The 27,444-nt window shown below is 39.3% G+C and overlaps 1 protein-coding gene across 1 annotated transcript in view; it reads right to left on the bottom strand.

Annotated features, from left to right (window-relative positions):
- LOC142594960 (pinopsin-like) overlaps positions 1-27,444 on the bottom strand; it is a 91,198-nt gene that overhangs the window by 43,797 nt on the left and 19,957 nt on the right. The window contains exon 2 of the mRNA XM_075721625.1: positions 20,748-21,073. Within this exon, the coding sequence (XP_075577740.1) occupies positions 20,748-21,073 (326 nt within the window). The remainder of the gene's footprint in view (positions 1-20,747; positions 21,074-27,444) is intronic.

Below are 27,444 nucleotides of genomic sequence, written 5' to 3'. Positions count from 1 at the left end.
ATAACGAAGAAGAGAGACAAAAGCAGACTTCTGAAAGATTTTTTTCCCTCTCAAAGATATTTTTGTGTAACTAACTTGAACATGAGGTTAGGCAGCTACTAAGCCTATTAATGCCAGGTAATTGTTAAAATTGCCCATAGCACAGAGCATTCATCTGACAAGGGGATAGCTACAGAATATTTGCAGCTGACTTTGCAACAGGCTGCCACTGGTCTTTACTGAAACAAAGTTCTCCAAGCTTGCTTTAAGGCAGGTCAGTGATTTCTATAGAGACACCAGCATCACTTAGGGAAGAAGTGGCAGTTTTATAGCACTAACAGCCCAGCTAGAGACCTACTGGCATTTCTAGGAGAGAGCCAAGCACTTGTAGAAGTGATGAGCTGTGTTAACTTCACCACACTTAGATAAATCCTTGTCATTTCTCTGCAGAAAGAGCAAGATATAGGTAGTGCTGAAGCACAATTGTAAAGTATACTGACGCTGAATTATGGTGTTGATAGGGAAAAGAAATACATTACACGTTAAAAGTAAAATGTGCAACTTTGCAAAAATTGGTTAGTTGGCAAACTCCATTTCAGTTTTATCTGTGATCTGTAATTATATGTAAAGTAACACGTAGGAGATGACTGGTTTCTGAGACGCATACTCACTTTGGAAGAAAACAGTGAAAAACACCAATAGCCTATCACGTTATATTTGCTTTGATACTACTCATTCTTTTGAATCTTGACAGCTCCAAGGGCTCTGAGCTTGTAAAGTAGCATTATTATGGCAATTTCAGTAAGAAAAAACCTAAAGTAACTGTCGTGGCTTAACCCAGCAGGCAGCTAAACACCACACAGCCATTCACTCACTCCCCCCTCAGTGGGATTGGGGGTTGGAATCGGAAAAAAGGTAAAAATCATGGGTTGAGATAAAGACAATTGAGTAGGACAGAAAAGGAAGGGAAAACAATAATAATGATAAAAGAATATACAAAACAAGTGATGCACAATGCAATTGCTGACCGATGTCTAGCCAGTTCCCAAGCAGCCGCCACCCTGCTGGCCAACCTCCCTAGTTTTTTTTCAGCATGACATCTTATGGTATGGAATATCCCTTTGGCCAGTTTGGGTCAGCTGTCCTGACTGTGTCCCCTCCCAGCTTCTTGTGCAGCCCCAGCCTCCTCGCTGGCAGGGCAGTATGAGAAGCTGAAAATTCCTTGACTTAGTGTGAGCACTGCTCAGAAACACCTAAAACATCAGTGTGTTACCAACATTATTCTCATCTTAAACCCAAACCACAGCACTATACCAGCTACTAGAAAGAAAATTAACTCTATCCCAGCCAAAACCAGGACAGCAACCTCTTAGAAGATGACTGGGATATAAGATAGCTGTTATTGGAACTTTAGTTCTAAACAATATTGATTTTCCCTTAAATTTGTTTCTAGTTTGTGGAGGGAGAGGAGGACAGCAAGTGCATTACTATATTGTTATTACCCTGCTGCTGTACAAAAGGTAGCACTTTTATAAATTATTTCTGTGGATAGCACAGATTTGTGGGTTATAGGGGAACAAGAAGAATAACGCAGTAGTGATGGCAACTGAAAACAATCAATACAGATTCCAAATTTTGTATCCAAGCAGAAAAATTGCTACCACACTGTAATGGTTCATTTGAGCTCTTTGCCACACATTCTCACATATCCCGAGGGGACAGACATAAGGGTGCAGTAGCAGACTTTTATGAATTAAAACTAGCTGATGGCTATTTTTTAGTATATTTTAATATTTTTGTGTGGTGGTTAAAATCCTGTAAGACTGAAGTGGCAGTTTAGCAGATAACAAACTGATCTTCTGCCAGTGAGACTACTGACTATATCTAAGAAGGTATCAGTTCATACAGCTGCAGGTTTTGTTCAGGAGCAATCTAAGAGTAAACTAATATAGGGGTTAAAGATACAGCGCCAGTAGAATGATTCAGTCAGCAAACATGATCAGGTAGCTAGCTATACCTTAATGTGTGCATTAATTTAGATGAAAACAATTGTTACCAGCAAGCTTTCTGTTGACTGATGCTAACATGAACAGGGAAGAGAAGGAGGGAAAAGGACAGGAGAGGATGGAAGAGGAGGGGAAAAGAGAGGCAGGGGAGGAGGGGGGAAGGAAGAGAAAAGGGAAAGGGAAAGGAAAACGAAAAGGGAAGAGGAATGAGGGAAGGGGAAGGAAGGACTTGATGTGACACCATCAGCTCTAGCTCGCTTATGGAAGTATACACGGAAATTCAAAGCTGACACCCTGTTTCTGAAACATTATCTATCTATGCAGGGAATTCGGTGGGCCAGGCTGCTTTCCAGCTTGGATCATATTATAATCTTGGAGTTTGGGATTTCAGCTTGAAGAAGTGTCTCTTCCTAGGCTTCTCTTTCAAAAAAAAATATTTCTTTTTGGTACCAATTGGTTATTCTCCGTGATTAAGTGACTGGCCAGCTCAGTGATGAGTTTCTCAACAGCAATCATACCTGTTATCTTTTCCTCTACAAAGGGCATACTGAAAAAGAAGCAATGTAGCAGGATGAGCCTGTGTCCTTTTTGCTTGTTGATTTTTTTATTTAAAAGGTCTGAAAAATTAATCATAGGCTTTACTTTAAAGAGAAGGGAAATGCTAAGCCACATTTCTGCCATTTTCCTAATCAGTTGTCTAAATTCATTTTGAAATTAATTTTCTCTGCTGAGATGAAAGGGTCAGTGTATTAAATCCTTCACAGACAAATCTCTTCTCTTAAATATTTTAATAAATAGGCTTGGTCACAAAGAACCAATTATAAAATAAACAGTAAGTTTGAGTTAATAAATACTGTTTTCCATTATATTTAATGTGGAATCACATTGCTACTTAACAGTGTCAGTTTTCCAGTTGGCCATAGAAAATGCCAAGACTAAAGGATTTCATACAGTATTTGGTATCCAATGCCACGAAACTGAAGTGAAAAAAAAAAAAATTCCAAAATATAGGTTGTCCTTTTTATCAGCTGGAGTGATTAACCTCTGAACCAGGCTTTCCAGGAAAGTAGTAGAAACTTTCTTAATCTTCTTAACATCAAGGATGGATGTATTTCTGGACGACGGACTTGTATTTTATCAAACACATGTTAGTTTGAACGTGGAGGAACCCAGAGAAACATTTTGGCCACAGGTTGGAAGGCTAGATAATCTAAGAATCCTTTCTGGAGCTGAATTCTTATAAATCTGTACATAAGATTGCTAAAGTAAACAGGATCTGTGAGTATACTATGAGCAATAAGCAAACAAAAACAACAACAAAAATAATGTAGAAAACCCATCTTTAAGAAACATAGCTTCTTGAGCTTTGTTTTCCTTTACAGGTTACTTTTCAGAAACTAAAGACAGCTTAAGTGAAAAGAAGTGATTATGTTTAGAATCACAAATACAGCTAATTATAAATTCTGGTTAATCACTATGATTTAACCTGGAAGGTGTGAGACCAGTGAATCTTATTACCAAAAATCTATGTACATGGCAATGTTTTTATTTACTTGTATGGCTGAGTTTGACACATAGCCTGTCCAGGAGGATTATCAGCATACCACAGCTCATAAAAACCTCTAGTTTTTCACAGCAGCTATTTTAGCTTAATGAGCAACCTTTTCTTGTATTTCCTAGCAATTCCTCTTTATGTGTACAATTACATCACAAGCACCAGAATGAAGGACAAAGAGTCAAAATGTGGACCACTGAAATGTAGTACCACAATTGAAAGATAATAATGTTTGAACACTGTTTTCTAAGGATGTTTCTCTCACTGTTTAATCTCTCCTTGAAAGCTACTTCTGTAGCTTTGATTGCACTTGTTACTCTTTTTGGTACCTTTTCTGTTTCTCCTACATCCTTTTCAAATAGATGACCAGAATTCCTTGCAATATTCAAGCTTATACAATGATGTAACAACACTGGGGGTGTTTCTCTCAATCCCCTTCCTAGTACTTTCTAACATCTTACTTATTCCTTTGATTTTCCTGAACAGAGAACGGCATTTTTCATGAAATTACTCAAACTGACTCCACGATCTCTTTGCAGAGCGGTAAGTAAGAGCCCTTCATCACATACATACATACGTACATGCATGATATATGCTACAGTTAACTTTTCTCTGCATAAATAACTGCACCTTAGGTGCTCTTATCACCTACTGCCCTTGTAGGCCTTGCAAACTCTGTTCTTCTCCTCCAGCAGTACCACGGCCAGTGTTGCCCACCCCACCCTCAATCTGTGACACCACTGCCAAACCTACTCGCTCCCCTTGTTCCCAGGTTTCCTGCTTCACCCAATCACTGCTGGCCATTGTCCCTTGCTTGCCTGATCAACTGCACTCATTTCTCCCAGCTGATGATCTCCATGGATATTTACTATAATAACTGTTTGGTTTCATGTCTGCTAAAGGGGACTGTAACAGAACTACTGGGGATGTCACACGCTGAGGATGGACATTCTGCATCCCTGCACACAGCAAGTGGCCAGATCCTTGTTTCATTCCCTCAATCTGCAAAATAGTACTACTCCCAATTGCAAAACATGTCCTTTATCTTCCAAGAAAGAGGTTGGCACTAGTATAATATTCTTTTACAGCCTAATTTTACTCTAGATATGCTGGTTTTGACAATTACATCTGGGAAAAGCAACACAGGTATTTTAAATAATTCTCTAGATTTCCTTCTAATTCCAGTTTCAAGGGGTCCAACACTTGTCTAGGACAGTACCAAGATACAAACTGCTCTAGCAGTGATTCACTAATAAGCCCAGGCCCCTTCAAGTCAGGATTTATTAAATATGGATATTGCAAATTCAGCTCACTTTTGAGCAATACTTTCATTTCTGAGTTTTCTGACAAAAGAATCCTCCAGAGTGCAATGAGTAAGTAGGGATGGATATAGTCAGAGCCAGTATGAAGCCTGTACAGTGTGAATTTTATCACCTCAGAGAGAAAAGGATGATGTAGTCTTACAAAATTCCACCATTCTTCTGGACAGACCAAAACTAATTGAGCAATACCTGTACCTCCCTAAGGAAAGGTCAAAGTAAAATGAATACTGAGTTAACAAGATGATTCAGCAGGCTGGAATCGTATTTCTTTTAACTTGACATTTAGACTGAATTAACATCCTGAACTTACTCAGCAAGCAATGGAGCTCAAAGCAAATCCATTTAGTTTTATATTGAGAAAATCCAAAATGTGCCAGGCTGACATGACTAAGCACCTACTGAGCCTTGACCATCTTGGAGCACAGAAACATAAGCAGGGCAGAAGAGCTTTTTCACTACTGAATAGTGAAAGAAAACATGCAAAAAGAAAAGGCTCCCAGGAGTAGAGTTGCAATTAGTAAAAGGCCAAGGCAAGATTGCCAACCACAGTTACAAATTTTCTTCATAAAGAACTTAAAGATTGATGCAGAAAGGCCAGGTTGAAATGATGTGAAAGTCAGTTCTTTCAACCTGACATTTAGACTGAACTAATATTCTGAACTTGCTCAGCAAGCGAGAGCGAGAAAAGCAACAGGTAAGGCCTTTAAAGGATTTTAGTGAGTGCTTGCAAGCCATACCAATAGAGAAACTAGAAGGCAATATTCAGGTGAATTAGTTGAGTGACCTTTCCCAGAGACAGGTGTTTTTAAAGACCCAGCTCCTACCGAAGACATCAGAGCAGGGCAGAGTTCTACTAGTGTGTCCAGTTTTGGGCCCCTCACTACAAGAAAGACATTGAGGTGCTGGAGCGTGTTCAGAGAAGGGCAACAAAGCTGGTGAAGAGTCTGGAGCACAGGTCCTATGAGGAGCGGCTGAGGGAACTGGGGTTGTTTAGCCTGGAGAAGAGGAGGCTGAGGGGAGACCTTATTGCTCTCTACAACTGCCTGAAAGGAGGTTGTAGTAAGGTGAGTGTTGGTTTCTTCTCCCATGTAGTTAGCGATAGGACGAGAGGAAATGGGCTCAAGCTGCGCCAGGGGAGGTTTAGGTTGGATATTAGGAAAAATTTCTTCACGGAAAGGGTGGTCAAGCATTGGAACAGGCTGCCCAGAGAGGTGGTGGAGTCACCATCCCTGGAAGCGTTCAAAAAACGGGTAGGCATGGCACTCTGGGACATGTTTTAGTCTAGTCTACCCTTAATTGTGTGGACTGGGTAATGTTAGGTTAATGGTTGGACTGAATGATCTTAAAGGTCTTTTCCAACCTAAACGATTCTATGATTCTATGATGCTATAACTAGGGATAGCTATGATCAAACTAGTGGCAAGACTCATTCTATTATTTTCTGTGCAAGGCAATGGCTTGCATGCAGTGTTTTACAGATTTATAACAAACCTTTAAGCATGTTCAGTGGGACTGCTAACAGCATTAAAAAAATGCATACACTTCAGTGTTTGCCAAGTAGGGAAAGCTCCATTCATCATAGGAATGTTTGCGCAATTTTTTTTTTTTTAATATAGGCTCAGAATGTTTATGAATTTTTTTCTTTTCTACTTCTGTGCAAGCTGGTTTTATTCACACTTTGTTCATATTTAATCTTTAATAGGCCAGCTAAATGGAAATTTCTCTTTCCACATGTTTGGGGCAGTTTCAGGTGAAGTGTTACATTACCAGATAAAATGGATGTTACACCCTTCTGAAACACTGCAATGTTGTGCCTCTTCTGCCTCATATGTGACTAGAAACAAAACAGTCCAATATCACTGAGATCCCCTTAGTAAACACCTTACCTGCCTTTTATTATCTGAGAAGCTGTTTAGTTGACAGGTCTCCCATTTGAATTTAGATCACCACTCTTAAGCACAGCAGAAAGTCTGGAATATACCCTCAAGGCCTTAGCACGTGCCCAGCTGTGATTAATCTAGCTGCTTAGCAGATGTCAGTTGTACTACTAGAAGTCAAACAATCACCCATTCATTGTAAGCTCAGATGACTCTACCTCAAGCCAGAGACCATTGTTCATTGTTTTAAGACTCATACGGTGTAGGTGTTTTAAAAGAACCATGGAAAAAAGATGCTTAACGAACAGGAAAGTGAAGCCTCAGACTCCCAAATCTTAAAAATTAAGATTGAAGGTTCATTCTTTTTACTTTTATATTTTGTAATAACAAAGGAAGAATGAATTAAGGCCACAAAGGGGACAGTAGTTAAGTTACAGTGAAAACTGTATGAAATAGGAAAGTTGGAGAATCAACGGATTAAGTGTCATCTTCTTAAAAATAACTTGAGAAATAGAGTAATTTTATGCATATTTCGCCAAAGGAAACATTGGCTACTTATCATCATATCTTTTTCTTTCCTATCATTCACCTGTCCAGAGGGATATTGATTTACTGCTTAAGGATTCCTGAGATTTTTAAGTTGAAGATGTCTATAATTAAGCAGCTAAAGAGTTCATCTGACGACTGCATTACTAGTGAAGAGAAATTCAAATGAAACATGTGCCTGATAAGAAGAGAGGTAAAACTTTCTATGTGGTATGATACATTGGTATAATTTCTCCTGGGAAGGTTTGGGCAAGCGCTCCTTCAGTGGAGGAGGCTCCTTGTAAAACTGAAGTGTGAGGTGCAAACTGGAAAGTGCCTGAACAGTATCTCTTTTCTTCCAGCAGGACCAGATGTTTTGAAGAGCCATATGTTAGTACTTAATTAAAAAAAAAAAAAAACCTCAGAAGCCTCTACTCTAAATACTTCACACAGACTGTTCTCACTCTGCTGTAGGGTGCTCTCCAGTGGGGCACAGTGCGTTCACCCCAGACCTGCCCAGGCGCCGCTGCCTGGCCCGCACAAGCTGCTCTGAGTCTCTGCTGCTGTCAAGGCAGCGGCAGTACTGCCTTCCTCCTTGCCTTCCCAACTTCCCCCTGCCATGCATGCAAAAACAAGATTAATTTTCAGCCAGTCGATTGCCCCAGCGTTTAATCCAACTGAGTTACACTGGGTATTGAGTCCTGTAGGATTATATTCTATCAAGCCTAGTAAGTAAAGGCACCCAGAATATTGCCATCTATTTTCGTTGACTCAGATTAATAAAATGCTGCCTGAAATATAAGTCTCTGTGTTTGAAATATTATTGGCTCTATTTCTGCCATCATTTTTGACTTGTGACAGTGGCCCTCACTTTACCATCAAGCCCACTGAAATAAGTAGAGCCAGCTGCGCAATAAGATGCTTGTAAATTGAAGTACGACCCCAGTTTTAATCTACTACAGAACAGAAGCTAATTTCCACTGACTCACTGTGAGACAGAGCCAAGTATTGTGCAAAGCAGCAACAATTTAGTAAAGGGAAAGAATTCCATAAAACATCCTGGCTGTTTATTTTAATAACAAAGGAAAAAACAAGTATAGACCAAAAAACCCCAAACCCCTGTAATAATACTGATTTGGATTGACTGTATGAACATGACAGAACACATAAGTAGAACGTGAAAATTAGTGTGACTTTTCAACACTTCTTTGCCATACTGATGAGGCTCAGTAAGCTGAATACCGGTATTTACACCTTTACCCTTGTTAAGCCCCAAGGGCAATGAATTATTTTGTGAATGTGAGAGCTGCACATTTATTACGATATCATGTCATGCATACTGAACAAGGTGGTGAAGATGGAGAAGGTAGAAAAAGGTCTAGGTAGAACCACAGAAATCCTCTTGGCATTTTTTAAGCCAGCTGCACTGCAACAACAGAAGTGTTTCATTTGCAAAGAGGCAAATTACAGATCAATTAAGGTAAAAATTATTCCTAGTGCGACATTTCTTCACTGGGAAACTGAATCACAAAAATGAAAACATCCTGTGGGAACATGCAAATTCGAGACATTTCTGGTGGTACCCAAGTTTCCCTGGGCTTCTCTCTTGTTCCTTGACAATATGCCTGACAGAGATCTAAAATGCCTGGGCTTTTAGTGCCTAGTTACCTCACAGAGCTATTTTATTCAGGACACTGGATCTCACAGGCATTTTAGCTCATCAGCTCCAAGGATTTCCAGGCCCTTTTGTTCCACATAGTTTTGGCTAAGCAACTGCTGTACAAGGGCACTAGGACCCTGAGTGGTTTCAGGGTCAAGAGGAGATTGTTTCATTTTTAGGTTTTATTTTTAACATCTAAATGTCCCAGTGGAGGATTATGTCAAAATAAAATGCTGCTGATTTCCTGATCTGTGAAAAATAGTGAGGTTAAGATTTGTGTGTCCCCCCTGCCTTATTCAAGACAAGAAATCTCTCCATCAAAAATCTCAAACAGGGAAAAGACCAGAAAGTCTATTTCCCAACCAGCTCTATTCAAAATAGTACCCACAATTGTCTGAAGTCAAGGAAGAAAGCCAGAAACTTAGATTCATGTGCACACAATGAACTTTTTTATACAACAAGCTGCCTTTAAGGACGAAAAGAAAATTCCAGATTTCTTAACACACACATTACAATTAAACCTCCATGGAAAAGAAAGACATGGAATAGGTGCATATTTTTAAAAGCATGAATAGCTATGTCTATATTACCAAATAAAACCACTTCACAAAGTGAGATAAAGCTCATGTCCCAGATCATCCATCCTGCTTAAACGTCGGCATCCTTGGCTCCCCAGCACAGATTTGCCTTCGCACTCTCTAAGACAATGCCCTCAAGCCACTATGCAAAAGACAAAAAAAAACCATCAGTGACAACTCCCAGTAGGTGGTATGGACAAGGCTGCACCAGGTTTGGCTCCCTCCTTTCTACACAGTCCTCTGACTTGTGCCACAGACTTGCACTCACCAACACCTCTACTATATAGATAAGAGCATAGCATATCAACTCTCAGCTCCACACTGTGAGAGCTCCGCACTGCAAGAGCTGGAAGGCAGCCCTCATGTCATTTCAGACGCTTTAATTTGGGCAAATAAAGAAAACATGAACTACCTACCATGTTTGAGGTCCACAGGGACACTATGTAAGGTCCACAGGATGCTCAAGGCCAGACACTGTGCAGTGTGGATGTAGGCAGCTTGTACCATTTGCTTCAAGGCAAAGGAAGGTCTCTGACCATGTAAAAACATGTCAACATTGAGTATGTACAGTTATCTGCATGCATGCTCCTGGGTGCAGAGTCCACACAATCACAAAAAAAAAAAAAAAATTTCTTCTGCTCCTAGAGTGTGTACGATTTGAAAGAGTGACCTGCCCACTTTACATAAGTGTTAAGTATTAAAAGTATATACTATGAAGACAACATAACCTCGCATCACTAGCAAAATATACTTATTCTCATTTAATCTGTTATATTCACATTACACATGGGTTTGCCTCCACTGAAAATAACTGTTTCACAGAGGAAATATACATGTACCATTTAAGTCTAACACTTTAGCAGGGTATAATAGTCACCATAAAAAAAGAAAAAGGATATAGTAGGTGATAAAAATATTAGAGTATGAGTAGTAGTTGAGCAAAATTAGTATCTATTACAGGTAAATTAGGCCACCTTAGCTTTAATCACATTAAGCTGAAGCTATAGGATCAGAAAACATTGGAGACGTAAGACAAAGATGAACTGGGCTTTCTCACCTTTTGTTTGTGGATGAAACAGCTTTAGTGCCAAGTAGCTAGTGAATCTAAATTTTGCCTTATTTTAATTGTGGTAAAAAAGTACAATCAATCTCATAACTTTACATAGTTTAACACATTCCTATTATTAAGACAATAAAAGCCTGACAGCTCAGTTGCATTCCTTCAGCCATAAACCTTGAATCCGTGTTTATGAAGGGGCTCTGATGCAGACGTGCAAGTTATTCAACTGAGCTAGACAAAAAATCATACCTAGCCAGTAGGACTAGAAACTAATGAAACAATGGATTAGAAACTTTGAAACAATGTTTGTTCTATTTACCTTTGTTCTTTTACATGTTTTTGATTTTCATTCTGCAAGCACATAATCATAATATTCATCCATTTCGTATCTCTGTAGCATGTGGATTTGTCATGTCATACCAGCATGCCATCGTTCTTCACTACACGATAAAGTTCTCAGGTAAAATTCTTTCCCTGTATTACTGCCAACGTATACTGCCTCAGGCACTATAGCTTGAGCTCTCAGGATTTTCAGTGGACAGGGGGCTAAACCAAGGAACTAATGAATGGTAATAGCTACTACAAACATCTGTGGCCAAATCCTGTAGTTGCAAGTAGCACAGGACTAACGTGGGTGGAAAAAGCCAAAGCAAACATCCTTGTTAATTCTCTTTGCTCCACCAGGAAAACAGCAGAACTACATTTTGGACTGTGACTGAAAACTTCGCTATATACATTATGGTTTACGTGCAGTGAACCAAGGCCCTCTGCTTTGACTTCCCACCCAGACAGCTCTGGCTAGGGACCGGCATAAGTACTCTCACACAATGGCACGGTTCATGTGATACCAAGCGCCGTGGTCACCAGAGAAGGAAGCCCTTCGGCATTGCACTTTTGTTCTTTTTTCACTGCACAGCAACGTCCCTTTGCAGAAACACCCTCAGAAGTGTTCCTCTGGGGGACGATGCCACAGCGCTACATGTAGGACAATTTACTTTGCTCCAAGCTTTCTCCCAGGGATTCTGCCTGAGGTCACAAGTTGGTCTCTTAAGTGGAGTCAAACTACAGGGGAGTAAGTAAGTGTGACTCAGTTCTCAGTGCTGAAATGTAAGTACACAAAACCACATTTTTACCCTGCAGAACACCCTTCTGTACATTTAACCTTTCCAGTTATATAACTAGTGAGCAAACAAAAAATCTTATGCTTTTACTTATCAGCAGAAACCTTTACTAAACCACCCCCTGAACTGAGATATCATGAGTGCTCGGTATTGATGTACACCATTTGCTGTAAACTGAAAGACTTGTGAGACCACAGCCTATTCTTTATGGACATAATGCATCCAGAGATTAAAGTATCAGATCTTAAATTTCTATTAGGTTGTTATTAAAGATTGTGACAGGCTTATTTCCTCCCTAGTTTATCTAAAGAATGAAAAATAGCAAACCCAATGAAATCCTATTTTCTGGCCAGCCATTAACTTGATTTACAATGAATTTGTACAGTGCCTGATTTATGCCAACGCTATATTAGTGCTTCCCTGCAAAATACAAACAATTAACTAAAGATTTACGCTTATGCGAGCACAGGGGAAAGAAGATCATAATCTTTTCTCATGCCCGTTTCCCTTCCAGTATGCTCAGACCTCAAAAAATGAAGACTAATCTGGTCACATGTGCTTCCACAGTCAGTCGACACTTTTTAATTAGGAATACAGAGCACAACCCTGAGCGCACATACCCATCACCCGTGGGCTAGACCTATATCTATGCAAGACCTGACAGCAGCTGAAGTCTCTAAACACTTTGAAAGATATTTTACATTGGATTGACTCACCATACCTTTACTCTCCTAAAAGCTGAGATGCTGAAATTACAAGCCTTGCAGCTATACACAAAGAAAAAATGTTAGCTATCTCCTTTGTTTCTCAGGGTTTCACAGGATTTCACATTTTTCTCCGCTGTTACAGAAAACACTGGATTTTGTGCCCTTGGGACAGACTCCTTCAATAAAAACTGGTATTAATGTAGTGCACAAAACTGAAACCTTTTTACAGCTGAAAGCAATGAACCCCCAAAATCGATGCTATACTTATAGCGACTTCATGATAGCTACATAACAATCTTTTCACCTCCTGGGCAAACCCTAATAGTTATGAAAGAGTACAAGAACCTTTAAAAATTAAGCATGTTCATAAATCTTCCTCTAAGCTAATCAAAGCAACTTTTTATTCCAGCAGGCTTGCCATTTAAAAAAAATAATAATAATCAGCTAACAGGAATAATCAGTGCTTGCTTCATTGTAATATCCTTGAACAGAAATGTAACAATAGAACAGTCTGAAATATGAAACATTGACATCTGAAAATTGCTTATGAAAGTGAAAACAAGTATTTTTAAAGTCATCAGGAAAGGAATGTTAAAATTCAGTGTCAAAATGCTACAGATTTTGTTTCAATAGTTATGTTATGCTTTTATTTTATATTATGACCTGACATTAAATAACAATGACATAATAGCACAATCATTTAACTGTCATACCATTTTTTTTTAAATCATTGAAAACAGGTACTATTTTTTAAAGAATAAATGATTGATACACTGTATCCTCTTTTCAAGATGAAAGTGTTTCCTTGTTTTGTTGTAATACAACAATTTACTTTTTTAGTGGGACTCATCTTACATAGAATCATAGAATCATAGAATATTTTAGGTTGGAAAAGACCTTTAAGATCATCCAGTCCAACCATTAACCTACACTACCAAGTCCACACTATACCAATCAAGGGTAGACTAGACTAAACCATGTCCCAAAGTGCCACATCTACCCATTTTTTGAACGCCTCCAGGGATGGTGACTCCACCACCTCTCTGGGCAGCCTCTTCCAATTCTTGGCTACCCTTTCCATGAAGAAATTTTTCCTAATATCCAACCTAAACCTCCCCTGGCGCAGCTTGAGCCCATTTCCTCTCATCCTATCACTAACTACATGGGAGAAGAGACCAACACCCACCTCACTACAACCTCCTTTCAGGTAGCTGTAGAGAGCGATAAGGTCTCCCCTCAGCCTCCTCTTCTCCAGGCTAAACAACCCCAGTTTCCTCAGCCACTCCTCATAAGGCCTGTGCTCCAGACCCTTCACCCGCATGTCTGCGGCTGACAAAAGTTGCCTACTTTGGGAAAAACCTCCTTGGATGTGACTTTCTTTCTTTATTCACTATGGAGTAGACAAAAAAATTAGACTACATAGATGCCGAAAATGCCTTAAATTCTCACAGTTCTCAATACTACATGCTTTCCTTCTGTAGAGTAGGAATAGTAGTATCATCTCTACAAAGCACTGGAAAAACTGTATATATTCACCGCATTTTCAAACTGTCAAAGGAAAAAAAATTATGAGAATCTCTTCAATGAAAGAAGGATGAAGATCTATGCATGCAAAAAAAGGCACGAGGGTAAAGGAGAAAAAGGAAGCAATGGGACTTATGCTCTGTGAAAGACCAGAGTGGTTACAGAATTGATCAGAAAAAATTTAAACAGAGAAAGAGTTGATATGCTAAGAAGTTTATATTTATGTAAGACCATTTACAGATTGTGATCTGATTCTAAACAAATTACATATCCAACAGAATTAACTAACTTCTTGCAAAATGGCGAGAGCAATGATTTTTTGCCTTTTTTTCAAGTATTCCATGACTTTTTTATTAATAATTTTCAAAATAGCTGTCTCAGATATCACCTCACCTACAGGATTCTGAGAAATTTCATCATGGCAGAAGCTAAGAAAACTTGAGAATAACCAGATCTTCAAAGAACTGATCACTGATACATACTATATGCAGTCCAATGGATTTCAGTGCTCCTCTTCTTTGAAACAACAAAAAAAAGTCAGCTGCTTTGCTTTTCTACTTGAGGAACGACCTAGACATTCAGAGAAAACATACTATTATATAGGAATGTCAACTGCTATCATAATTTAAAGCCCATTGTTCTACCAAAAATCCCAAATCAAACAATAAAACTGCATGTCCTGAGTGTCGTTATCACAGAGCGTTCCTGTTATCACAGAATCCAAAAAATGGCCTGTTACCAGCTTTGTGTTTTAGCTGTGCAGTGGCTTGCACATGCAGAACTGCCCAGTAAGGAGATGTTGAATATTGACTGCTGTGTGCCAGTTGAAGGCTGTACAGAAAACTTGGATACATTGATTTTGATGATTTTCTTGATGATGCTGGTTATAAGCTATATGACTACATTGCTTTGTAACATTTGATAATCCAGCAGACCCCTTGCATTACATTTTGCTAAGATTTATTCCAATTCTCTCAGCCTAACACGAGACATTTCAATTAAGTTCCCATATCCTCATGATGATGTGACAGAAAACATCTATCCATTCATATGCAAATTGAATCTCTTTTTGCTTGTGAATTATATGTAATTATTATATCTTTACAGCAAGGTTTAAAAAGGAAAGGCAAACTTATTTATCATTCTTCCTCTATATCAGGAGAAGCTAGGAGAGAAAGTATAAATGAAGACCCAAAGGGAAGAAATAAAATTTATGGACACAGAGTAAAAAAATAACAAGATATGGTTGTCTAATGAGTATAGCTGACTGTCTGAGCACAGATGCGGCTAGGGTCAAACACATTTGAAATTAAGTCAAATCCCAAATGTATTTAATCACATTTGAAAGAGATGAGCTACAGGAACCAAAGGACAAGGTCTACATCTGAATTATATTTCTTCGGACTTCTTTGTTTCATTAAATAACTAGAAAGATTTTGAGCTTTGCTTCTAGAAGAAGGCCTATGACTACAAATCTGTTTTTATTTAGGGCTTTTAGAAGATTGAGTTAATGGTACATAATTGCTTTATCAGTTTTCTCAATATAAGTCATAACTTCAGTGCCATCAAAGATAAAGTTTCAGAAAATCGAGTTTCTCTATTTATAGGCATATGAAGCATATGAAGGAATGATGGAACAATTATTACTTCTCCATCCTACTCTTTGTATTATGTGAAGATAATTTATTTTCGGTTTAAATCATTGAGCATTCTGCCCTACTGTGTTGTCTTCCTACAAACAATCATTTCCAAATGAGCTGGAGAACTGGAAACAGTCACAGGAGCAATCCTTCTACTTTGTAATCCTTTCCTGACTACTTTAATGAACAATGATGCAGTAATTGCTTTTACAGATATTTTTAACTGTTCCAAATAGTACAGACATAAAGCAGGATTAAGGAATCAGAAGTCATAAAACTCTGCATCTCTTCTTTCCTTTTTCTCTCAGACTTTCTTTGAGGGCATGGGAGATTTCAAACCACCACTGTTGTTTATATCCAATGCTTTAAAAAATATACTAGAGTCAAAATCTCACCACACAGAATTCAGAATTAGTTTCTTCACGTTTATAATCAAGTCACAATTTCACTCTGGGGCGTTACTTCTTAAATAAGAGACAGAAGCACTTTTACTCCACTAAATTTGGTAATTTGAAGTCTGGAAGAAGAGTAAAAGAGAGAGGACCAGGCAGCTCTCTGCAGCATAACCCTTACTGTCCCCGTTCCCCTACAAGGTGACAAGACTTAGAAAGGTTCAGGGGATGGGATAAAAAAAAAGGTGATCTTGTTCCCCTATGACACATGGAAGTCAGAAACCATGTGGCACTTTTCAAAAGAAACAAAGTTGCTGTAAAGGGAAATAGTCAGGTTATTCCACTACCTGAACCCACATTTTGGTCACTAGTTAAACCAGCAGTTTATGAGGAATTAAGCATTACTAGGTGCACCAAGGGGTACAGGACAAGGCATACTGGTGAGGCCAACTTCTCTCTCATATGGGCCAGCCTTAAAATTTTCATTAAGCATTTTTTTCTTGGTTTTTTTTTGTCAAAAAAACAAAGTCAACATAGAACTGGGGTAATGACATGAAAGAACATAATAAATGTTTCCCATCTCTACTTTTTCCTCACTGTTCTCAAGTAAAAAGGAAAAAAAAAAACCCAACACAGTAGTACTATCAGGTCAGGTGACAAGTCTGTCTACTCCAGAACCCCATGAGACAGTGTGACCGCTGGCCCTTTGCCCACTTTAATACATGGTCTGTGCACTGAGCAAGAACTGCACGGTCAGATGTGTATTACACCATGTGTTTAAGTCTTTGTGCTCTGCTTACAATCCTTTTTATTGTTTTCCATGTCCTAGCTACACTCCATAAAAAGCTGCTGAGCTTTGTTCATGCACAGCTTTCGATGAAAGAAGACTGGCAATGAGATGAGCCAAGATGAGGGTCTCCACAAAACCAATCCGAAAACTTACCTTGAAACAATGTTTTGGGATTCTTCCTGTCCTTGGGCACGATTTCTATGTGCAAGTGGGAGATAATGCAGGCTGAAGAGATCTCTTTTAAAAGTTTTACTAACTTTCATTAGGCTGGTTCATATGAGTTCTCTGGGCCCCTCGGTGGAGGATTTTAATTATATTGTGCCCTCTGCGCTACAGTAATCACAATGCTAATCTCTGTAATTCCACATTTGGGAGCCCACTTTTCAAAATGTAAACAACTGACACTGACTTGATAAAGAACATTTTTCCAGAGGGAACACAATGGTAGAGTCACAGAGAAGCATCACAAGCCAAAAACTGAAAAAGAAAAATTTAATTGCAGTAGGAGAAATAGACCATTCTCAGTTTCCTTTCCTTGTTCTGTATGTGTATGAATAAAATATATATGAGTAATATTTTGTGAGGGAGAAAACGTTGCCCCTTTCTACCCCTTTCTACTTACAGGTATGAGACACATCATCTTTAAAGGAAAACTTAAAGAAGAAACTGAGTTTCAGCATCTGCAGAAATGGAAGAATAGGTTTCATAAAAACAGGAAACAAGATCAGCATGAGTGACAATATGGACTCAGAGGGAGGAAAGTTTAATAAAATATTTGTGTTTCTCTATGTCTTAAGATCTGATGCATTGCCAAGTTCCCTAACAGCTTCTGAAACCACAGGTTTTCTTTGGCTCTCCATTTTGAGCATTATTTTGCTTTGCACCTCTGAAGTGCTGTCACTGTTCAGAGCTAACATCTTCCTGGGACTTGTTCAACCACCCCACCTCTCGAGCCGGGCTGAGCTCTGCTCCTCCAAGCGTGTCACACAAGGACAGCAGCAAAGGCCACCTGCAGAACCAAACTCAACTGGCCAGACAAAACCATTCCGGAAGAAAACCCCATACCTTTTAAGAAAATAACTTGAGCAATTCCTAAGGGTCTTCGAGCTTGATAAATGGCAACAGCTCTGAGATAATAGTACAGTCGTGTTGTAATACTGTTTAATGGCATTTGCTGTTAACATTATTCATACAGGGATGCAATTGACTTGTAATTCCTTGAAAAGATGATCTTCTATAAAACCTGTGTCACTGAAATACTTGTGCCTTTTACCAATACATAGATTGCAGATGACTTCATAGGATCTATTAATGCCTTGACTGACAGAATGCTACAGTACCTGACTAAATTTAAAGAAAAAGAGAAAAGCAGACCTATAATTACTATCTCTGCAAAGGGAAAAAGCAGGCGCTGTGCCAATTCTTGCATTAACTATCCCAAATCTACTAAGATAATTCTTCCACCTCAATTAATTTACATTGCAGTATTAATAACGGCATAACTTCTGCACTCAATCTCAGGGTGCAATACCATTAACACTACAATGCTCTAACATTAAAAATTCTATGTATCTTGCAAAAATATGAAATGCATTTACTAAGCAGCTGAAGCTGGGATAATGCACTTACTATGTTTGCAATGCTTCCATATTTCTTCTAATATATTACTTAGAGGGTCATAGAAGGACTTTAATCTATGAGGCCAGAATATTGCAAGATAATGAATTTTTTGCCCACACTAGAAAGTAACAACATTATAATGGATGTAGCAACCTCTCTTAACGTTTTTTGTATTACCCTACCTACTCTTTGTAGTTTTATGTAAGAACTACTCTACTTTTATTTGCGCATTGCTCATCTCTTCCTCCAGTTTAAACATGACATACTTTAGCATTTCATAATCCACCGCGTTTATTACAGAATAGTTACAGGACCTCAGACCAGAGGAAAAAAGTCTGTATTTCAGTGACTGTGCCATGATACGGTCTTTGGAAATTTATATATATGTCACAGGAAATTTATAAAATGAAAGGTTTCAGGATTATGGTACTGGAGGTATATACATCACAGAAAGCTGAGGACTGATGAGTTTTCTGATTGAGATTCTTTTTGCTGAAATATAATTTATCAAGGCAATCTTTTACAAATGCCAGGAAAGCATTAGATGTTTTGTGTAAAAGTTTCGGGTTTAGCTATGCAAGACTTCACAAGTGCTCAGGCAGCTGTTACGACCCTTGAGTCATAACAACTTCAGAGAGGAGATACAATCTAATCCTCACTGGAGTTCCTTTGCATTTAACAAGCATTAGTTCCCTAAGATCTGTCCTCCAAAAGGTTATGCAAGATCAGGTTCGATTCTTTTTCACTTCCACCATTTACAAAATTTCTCAGGGCTCTCTAACCTCAGCATCCCAGAGGCTTCTTGGATCACTCTCAAAAGCACACGGAGGACGGAGGAGACAGGATTGTGGAAAACGCTATTCCTTCTCCCTTTTTTTCCTCTGGACAGTCCATTAATCAATCAACCTAGTCTTCCATCCGGTCTACTCAATCTTCACATCTAAATACAAAAGGGCTATAGATTGCACGTATCTTTTTTATGACACTGTTCCCTCAACATGTTTGCCACAACTTCTTGAGACCCATCAGGCAGATCAGTGAGATCTACTACTACTTTTAATATAACTGGATTTAAAAAAAAAGGTGAATAAAGTGACACAAGTTGACATTTATAACTAGAAGCTAAAGCACATGCTACAGAAGCTTCATCCATACAAGTATTTGTATGTTGTGGGTGATGTCTGTTGTCAGGAATGACAGGGAGGGCTGACGGAAAGAAGAGACAAAAGTTCAAGAAAGTTGTATCTTCTGCATATTAGTAGTAGCACATGTTCCAAGATCCTGCTCCTTTCTTTAAGGTGATGTTAAAGGACACTGCTGCCCAGGGACCAGATATGGTCTGCAACTTCACTTCCATGGTTTACAATCAAGAGAATTTTTTTCATATTACTATTGCACAGCATTAAGAGGAATACTAATGTGTGATTCATCAAATGGATTTTACTGGCCTGCTCAGCACTCAACCAGGAAAAGATTTCCCATTTGGGCTTCAAGTGTTCTGAAAGTTTTTACAAATCATGTAAAAGGCACGACCTTAATTCCTTATGACTAATCAAAAGTAAACTACATCCACTTTAATTCTATATGAGACCCTCTATTCAGGGATTTACTTCTTTTTTTCTTCTTTTTTCTTCCATTTAATACCTTTAGTTAATTCAACTGAACATTTTAGAGAATTACTTTTTAGAGAACACCTATAAACTCATTCATTTCTCATTATTCATTGTTAAACCACTACATTACTCTCCCAAGAGTATTCAAACTTCACAATACCATACCCCTGGCAGACTCTTTTGGAACATTCATTTAAGAGTATCTGCAATACCTATTAAACCAGTCAGAGTGTCAGCGTAGTAGCAGTCGTAACAGCAGTGGTGGTAGTAGTATTTAAGGAAACTTTTAAATGTGGCCTAGAATTACAAGGAGAAACTGATCCCTGGAATAACTCTGCAAATTGCAATAGACTGCACTGCTGTAGAGTTAGGTCTCCACAGATTAAGAACCAGAAATTATTAAAATGTCATGACTGAAAATGAGGAAGAAATGTTTGCATGCATGTCTTATTTATTGACAGGTAAACATGTGTGTTGGCTTCATTACAAATGCAACCTTCACCCAGATATGCTGGTTTTCCTACAAAACAATATTTTCAAACCACAAAGTCAGTATCTATATGGATGTTATCTGGTTGTTCTAACTGTTTGGAGCTCTGGAGTATGAAAAACTTGGTGAAGACCTCCTGCCCCTTCCTTCAGGCTTTCTGTGGTCTTTACCATTTGGTTTTGCTTTGTTATTTTGCTCTTCATCACCAGTGCTTCCAAACTTGATAGAAGAGAAATGCAACATATGTCTCAGAGCAATTTGCACTATCAATAGCATACAGCAGCTTACCTGTTTAACAGCGTAAAGGAGGCGACTGTAGCAGTACATCATGACCATCACAGGGATGACCAAGCAGAATATGAAGAGACAGATGATATAGGACGTGGACTCGGCTGACTCCGAGGACCAGCGTACTGAACAGCTTGTACCCGCACCTTCTACCCCGTAACTGCTCCAACCGATCAGAGGTGGCACAGTCCAGACCAGGGAATAAATCCATGAACCGCCGACTGCCAGCAATGCCTTCCGGTAGTCAGCGCTGCGCTTGTTGCACAGGGTGAGAGTGCTGTAGCGTTCATAGGACAGGACAGCCAGGGAGATCAGGGACACAATGCCTGCAATGAACCAAGCAATTTAAACACTTACTTTCATTATTTTGTGCAGTATCCATTTTAAACCCCAAGAAACAAGATGCTTTTTTCACTATTACGTATTTGAAGCAACTGTGAAAACTATTTCCATTATTCTTCTCTATGCTTAAATCCCCACTGGACCTGGTTGCTCTGTCCATCATGTCAAATTTTGTTTAACTCGTATTTATCTTATATTGGAAGATTTTCATACTTGAGAGCTATTCCTCTCCTAGGCAGGTTTTCAGATTTAGCTGTTTGAGTATTACCCAGGGGAAATCCATTTTCTACATGAACTAATAAAATGTTGAAAGATTCCCTTGCTAAGAAATATTCAATTTTTAACATCCATGAGCATTTTCAAATATTGCACTGACTTTTATACATGCAGAAAGCTTTATATTCAAGATTGGGAGCCCAAAAATGAAAGAAGATTTTGCACTTCTGCCCCATCAGCTAGATATAGCTTCAGTTCTGACCACTTGTATATGGAAACAACAGACAACCTTTGACATAAGTGTGATGTGGCAGGTTGTAACTTTATTTACATATACATCACATAATCAGTCAAGAAGTGATTTAGATTAACACTGAGCTCTAGGTGTCGGAGACCAGTTATATCCTCTAGTGGGAGATTCAGAAATCTGGGTTGTAGGACATTTCCACTCTCTCTTTCAAGGTTCAGGGTCCTGACCCTCTCTACAAATCTTTATGGATTTACATGGCAGGTTCTTAGTCCTGACTGAGTGGGGTTTGTTTTTTTTTGTCGTTTCCTATGTTGTTGTTTTCCTTGCAGCTTCCTTACAGTTCTTGGTGACACAACACTGGATACTCTTCCCAGGATTTATAACAGAAGGAACTTGTTGGAAGAAATTTAACACCATCTTTTCGCATGGGTTACAGGCCTCTCCTTTTGGTCCTGCAAGATGAAAAACCTGAATAGACCTATGTCAGTCCAGCTATTTCCAGGATTTTTTTTTCTTGATCCTTGTCATTATTAACAGCCAACTACACAGTAGCATTGAGATCTAGCCTGCCAAAATTCTCTGGTTTTGAGTGGTACCTACTCCCAGCAAATCTGTTAATGAAAAAGAGGATCTTCAGGGAATTTCACAGCTGTAATCCATTTTTTCCCCCATTTAACTGTCAGCTTCTCCTACAGCTCCTCCACAGCTGCAGGATGGAGGTGAGTCAGACACCCCCCTGGGGATAGCACTAGTCTATCCCATACCTGGGCAAAACATCCCCCACACATACCCACACAAGGCACAGCAGGATACTCTCCCCAGGCACAGCATTTTGCTTCTCTCTCTCCCACAATTCAGTCACTCATTTCCTAGTTAGCTGAATGCGGGTGCAGCTATTCCTGCCATCCTGACAACAATTTGCAGTTACTTTGTGCAGAGCTGGGTATGGCAAAGTACCCAGGGGGAATGCAAGTGTTGCTTGCTGCAGTAGGATGCCTTATTTCTCAGGGGAAGAGAAGACAAAAGGGTGTGAGGAGAAGGCAACTTTTGATGAAGAAAACAATCTTTCTTGTAACAAGAGTCTACTAAATTATTTTCTGTATATTACTGAGAAGTCAGACCTAAAAAGTAGGTACACTTACAGCTGTAAAATGACACAGCTCCACTAAATTCAACTGAATTATACAGTTTAGGAGTCTAAACCTATTCTAAGGCTAGACTATTTTAGAGGCAGTGGAGAGTTTCTGATCATCCCTCATCTAATCTGATTTCCTACATAACACAGCTCTTGAAAGCCCTTGGCCGTAATTCCTGCATTAATCACATACCTCAATATAGAAAAAAATAGTGGGTTCTGAATTACAGGCTCAGGACCAAACAATCTACCAGTCTCTTCTCATTTCCAGCCCACGCTTATTTATCTTCACTTTCTTAGCATTGCCTCTTTCCATGCTTTCATCTGTTTGACTAAAGAGCTTCTTGCTATCAAAACCATTTAGCTTATGTAGGCGAAAATCCAGATTTTATATTTGAAACTTAGGCCTCAGTAGGGTGATATAGATCTATTCATGCGTTTCAGATTAGACCATCATGGACTAACAGAAAACAGTCTTAGGAATAAGAAATCTCTCCCCTCCCAACTGAGTGTTCTACAGCAAGATTATATTATTCTTGCTTTACCTCTGATGGCAACTGAGGGCACAGTGTCCTTATTTTGATAAGATGGCAGGTGAGACATACTTTTGTTGAGAATATCCTACAGTCCTGTGGGTGCAGTGTTGCCCAGAAAACTCAAATGGGGTATACAAACTTCCCTAGCTCAGGACCCTGCTTCCTGGACAGCTGCTTTAGCCATTGGGCTCCCAGGTCAAGTCGCTGCCAGCTCTGCCTGCTCATCCTTGTGGCTGTGCTACTGCCCAGCAGCTTCTCATGGTTTATATTGTCACGATTTACAGCATTCGTTTACACTTCTTCACATTTTGCCTAATGCCTACTAGGAGAAAGATGCTCAGCTTTTCTTGCACTGGTATTTATGATGGATGGCTTATGGAATGGGTCTGAAGATAACTGGCCATGAATGCAGTATTGCTTGCTTTGAGCCAAAGAAGAGTCCTGTCTTTAACTGGCATAGAATTAATGCTCAGTTATTAAATTAGGACCATGGCGATGTCAGTAAAAAATAAATCAAATATTAGCAATCAGACAAAACCACAAATGTTTCCTTTAAATTACAGCAAATCATCTTTCTTCTCTACACGGAAGATTGGCGACTCTTAATTACACACCTTGGCAGGAGCCATTTCATCTTTACTCACCTTTTATTATTGAGTTCCACTGACATGACACAAACTACATTTTTCTCTGGAGGACAAGAACTGTGATATATGGAATCCCAAACCACAAAAGTTCAGAAAAAAAAAATCAATATTTATCTTTTTCTTTTTGTCACAGTAAGACTTTAAGGTCTGTGCTGTACCTGAACTATTTAATATCACTGAAATGAACACCATTGTGCATTGACTTCTAATGCTTTCAAAACAACAAGGGAAAAAGAGGAAAGCACTGAAGGGGTAGTTCATAAGATATTAAAAGTTAAAAGAATTCAGTGTGGCTTATGTGGTTAAAACATACTAAACCAGGCTAACTATTTAGAAAAAATTATAAATACTTTGAAAGAATGAAACTGGTGCTTTGAAAGACAGAAAATGATGAAATTAAGAGCCATAAAAAAATAAAAAAATAAAAAATTAAACGGTGAGATGCATTCAATTCAGTTGGCTGCGAGTAATGAAAACACCTATTACCCAGGTGAGGAAGAAACAAAACTGACAGAGCCCATGGCAACCCTCTCTAAGTCTACTTAGTGTGACCTTGCGCAGTGTACACAAAGTCACAAGATGTGCCTGGACCCTCTATGCCCCAACACTGCAACTCCATCCAACCTTGCTGGTGAAGGGCCTTCACCTTAACATGGAAGCCAAGACTGGACAAAACCAATATAGGATGCACATCAAGAAATAACCCTAGTCCAATATGGTAGTAGATTATAAGCTCCATTGTCTCTGTTTGCTAAGAATATCCTCAGCTTTTTAATTTAAAAAAGTAATTTTTTTTAATCTCACTCCTTTATCAGCCCAATAGCTGAATCCTGGGAAGATACCACTATCATTTGATCAATTATAGCAGATACACAGGCCTAATTTGCTGGACTAAAAGAAACAACATCATTTTATAACAGGCAAAACCAGGTTTTACGTCAGTATTTAGTTTGACTCTGGGTGGAAGTGAAAAAACAGGTATCAGGTGTGTAACAGTTAGTGAATGAGCTTCCAATAAAAAACTGATGATTGCCTTGCCCTTTACATGCCTTTCAATAGCACCCAGTATGATCTTCTCCATAATTTTTCCAGGTACTGAGGTCAGACTCACAGGTCCATAGTTTCCTTGGTCCTCCCTTATGCCCATCTTGTAATCTGGTTTGGATAAAGTAGAATAAAGTTTCTCACTTTTCATTGTGCCTCCTATTTTGTATATCAGAGTTTTCTTAATGTCATATGCACTTAACTGTTGTGGCCTTTGCCAGAAATCCTGCAGTTATCTGGTATTCTATTTCACGCCCTATCTATTGCAGTCATAGGAATTAGTGAGAATCTCAGCTTTGAAACAAAAAGCAATTAAATACTTTAGAATTATGGCTGAGGAAAAGACTTGAATGTAATCTCCATAGTCTTAATAACCAGAAAACAAATTAAAAAAATTAATGTAAGTTATAAAAAGAAGAAAATAATTATAATTTTAAAGCTAATCACAATGCTTTATGCCAACATTTCATTCTTATTTTGCAGTAACATTTATGACTGGGTAGACTGCCTATATTAATTTCAAATGAGCAATGTTTTCTAAAATTGCAACAAAATTAAGTTCAGGAATTGCACACCTAAATAGAATTTGCCTCCAACAAATATTTAGAGTCTCAAGCTGGTACCTAGCCAAATAACTCCACAGGAGTCAATCACAGTGAGAAATGTAATCTGTTCCCCCAGCATTTCATGCATATACAGGAACAAAGCTGAGGTTCTCACTGAACAGTACTGAAAGATGACATAAAAATCCACTGCAGATTACATTACAGGAACAAATAATTGTTCAAAAATTAACCACGGAAATAAGTGACTTTGAGACAGGCCGGGTCTGAGGCATGAGCCTTTTCTACACAGCAATTATTTGCAGTGAGTAGAGTGCAAGAAATTCAATTTCAAGTCATAAACCAGGACAGGCATCCATTTATAGGACGACCATCTGAGACATTATCTATTATTTACTTTTATTTAAAGATCTGTACATTTCTTCCTGGCAGCACAGCACAGAGTATGGCTCTAGGTGAAGGACACAGCAAATCACGTTTTTTTTCCCGCAAGTCTCAACTAAGAAAGTTATATTTTCATATTAGTTTTTGCTGGTTTACACTGCTCACTGATGTAGTAATTGGAAACGGCATGCATCTTGCCAGTGGTGTGTAGGTTATGAAAAACTGAGAATCCCAGAGATTCAGCCTACACTGCATAAATGTTTTGTCTACTAACTTATGTATATTTGCCCTCTTAAAGCTCCTGAAGGTCATTATCCTAATCTTGATTAAAGTCCTGGAGCATCACGGTTGCATGATGTAATATATAACCTGTACTGTATTCTGGTTATCAAGAACCAGGGGCAATGAAAAGAAGCCACAGGTGAGCTTGGGCAGACTGAGCTTGGAGGAATGCAATAGCACCTCCTTCAACAAGACATTAATGGATCAAAACTAAACGCAACCTGTCACAAAAGGCCAAGATGATTTTATCGCACCCAACCTCCATGCAGGTTGATTTTACCCACTCACAGTCATTCTCCCATAGCTTTCATCCCCTCACACTCTCAAAACCACAAGCACAAAGGTCTGTGTTCAAGAGGTCTGTCCAGGATCTCTTTTGTGCAACAAGGGAGAACAAGGGACTCCAGGTATCAATTTGTCAAACTTCTTGCTTATGGGTACCTCCCTGGCAAGAAATTGGATTTTGCATAGAGCTTTCATACACTGTAGGAGTCCACTGCTCTTATGAAGTGGTCCATTGTTTACCAATCATGCCCACATGAACGTTGGTATGTCTCAGGTAAGGCTGCTGCTCCCTGTTTGCATCTCCTCACCTGCACAAGCACTGTCTCTTTCACAGTGAGCTACCAGGAAAAGAAATGGCAGGCGTGACATGCTGTACCCTTGATGCCATGCTCCTCTCAGTGGAGTGCAGGGTCCTCTGCCAATGAGCTGTTGTACTCTGCTATTATCAGCTGGGAACAGTTTTCTTCATTACCTGCATAGGCCATTCTTCTAACTCTTCTTCTGCAGCTTCTTCCATGTGGACTTGGTAATGTTAGGTTAATGGTTGGACTGGATGATCTTAAAGGTCTTTTCCAACCTAAAGGATTCTATGATTCTTCTGGTGTTTACACACGTTTCCCTTTGCACATCAGCCGTACCAACCTCAGTAACTCCACGGCAAGTCCCCATGCTTCCCGACGCCACTGCAGCCCGCAGCCAGGCCAAACCCAGCTGCTGAGACCGAGCTGGGGTGAGACCCGGCTGCAAGGCTGGTGCAAGGCAGGGAAGCAAAGTCCACCTGGCCGTGCCCCTGCTGAGACCCAAGGTGTGACGGAGCCAGCTCAGCACCCCAGGCGAGCACCAAGATCATCTGCCAGCCACGTACAAAATGCAGGGGGCAAATCAAGGGGATAGTAAGTGCTGGGGTTCCCACGTACCATCTACAAACCTGTGCTAACCCCAGAGGAACCTGCCAGCAGCAGAGGTTAACCAACAGCAACTCTGGCCACCACTGCTCAACTGTGTTGCTGAAG

This window comes from Pelecanus crispus, chromosome 1 (genome assembly GCF_030463565.1).
Source record: "Pelecanus crispus isolate bPelCri1 chromosome 1, bPelCri1.pri, whole genome shotgun sequence".
Lineage (NCBI taxonomy): Eukaryota > Metazoa > Chordata > Aves > Pelecaniformes > Pelecanidae > Pelecanus > Pelecanus crispus.
This window is presented reverse-complemented; position numbering and strand designations above follow the sequence as displayed.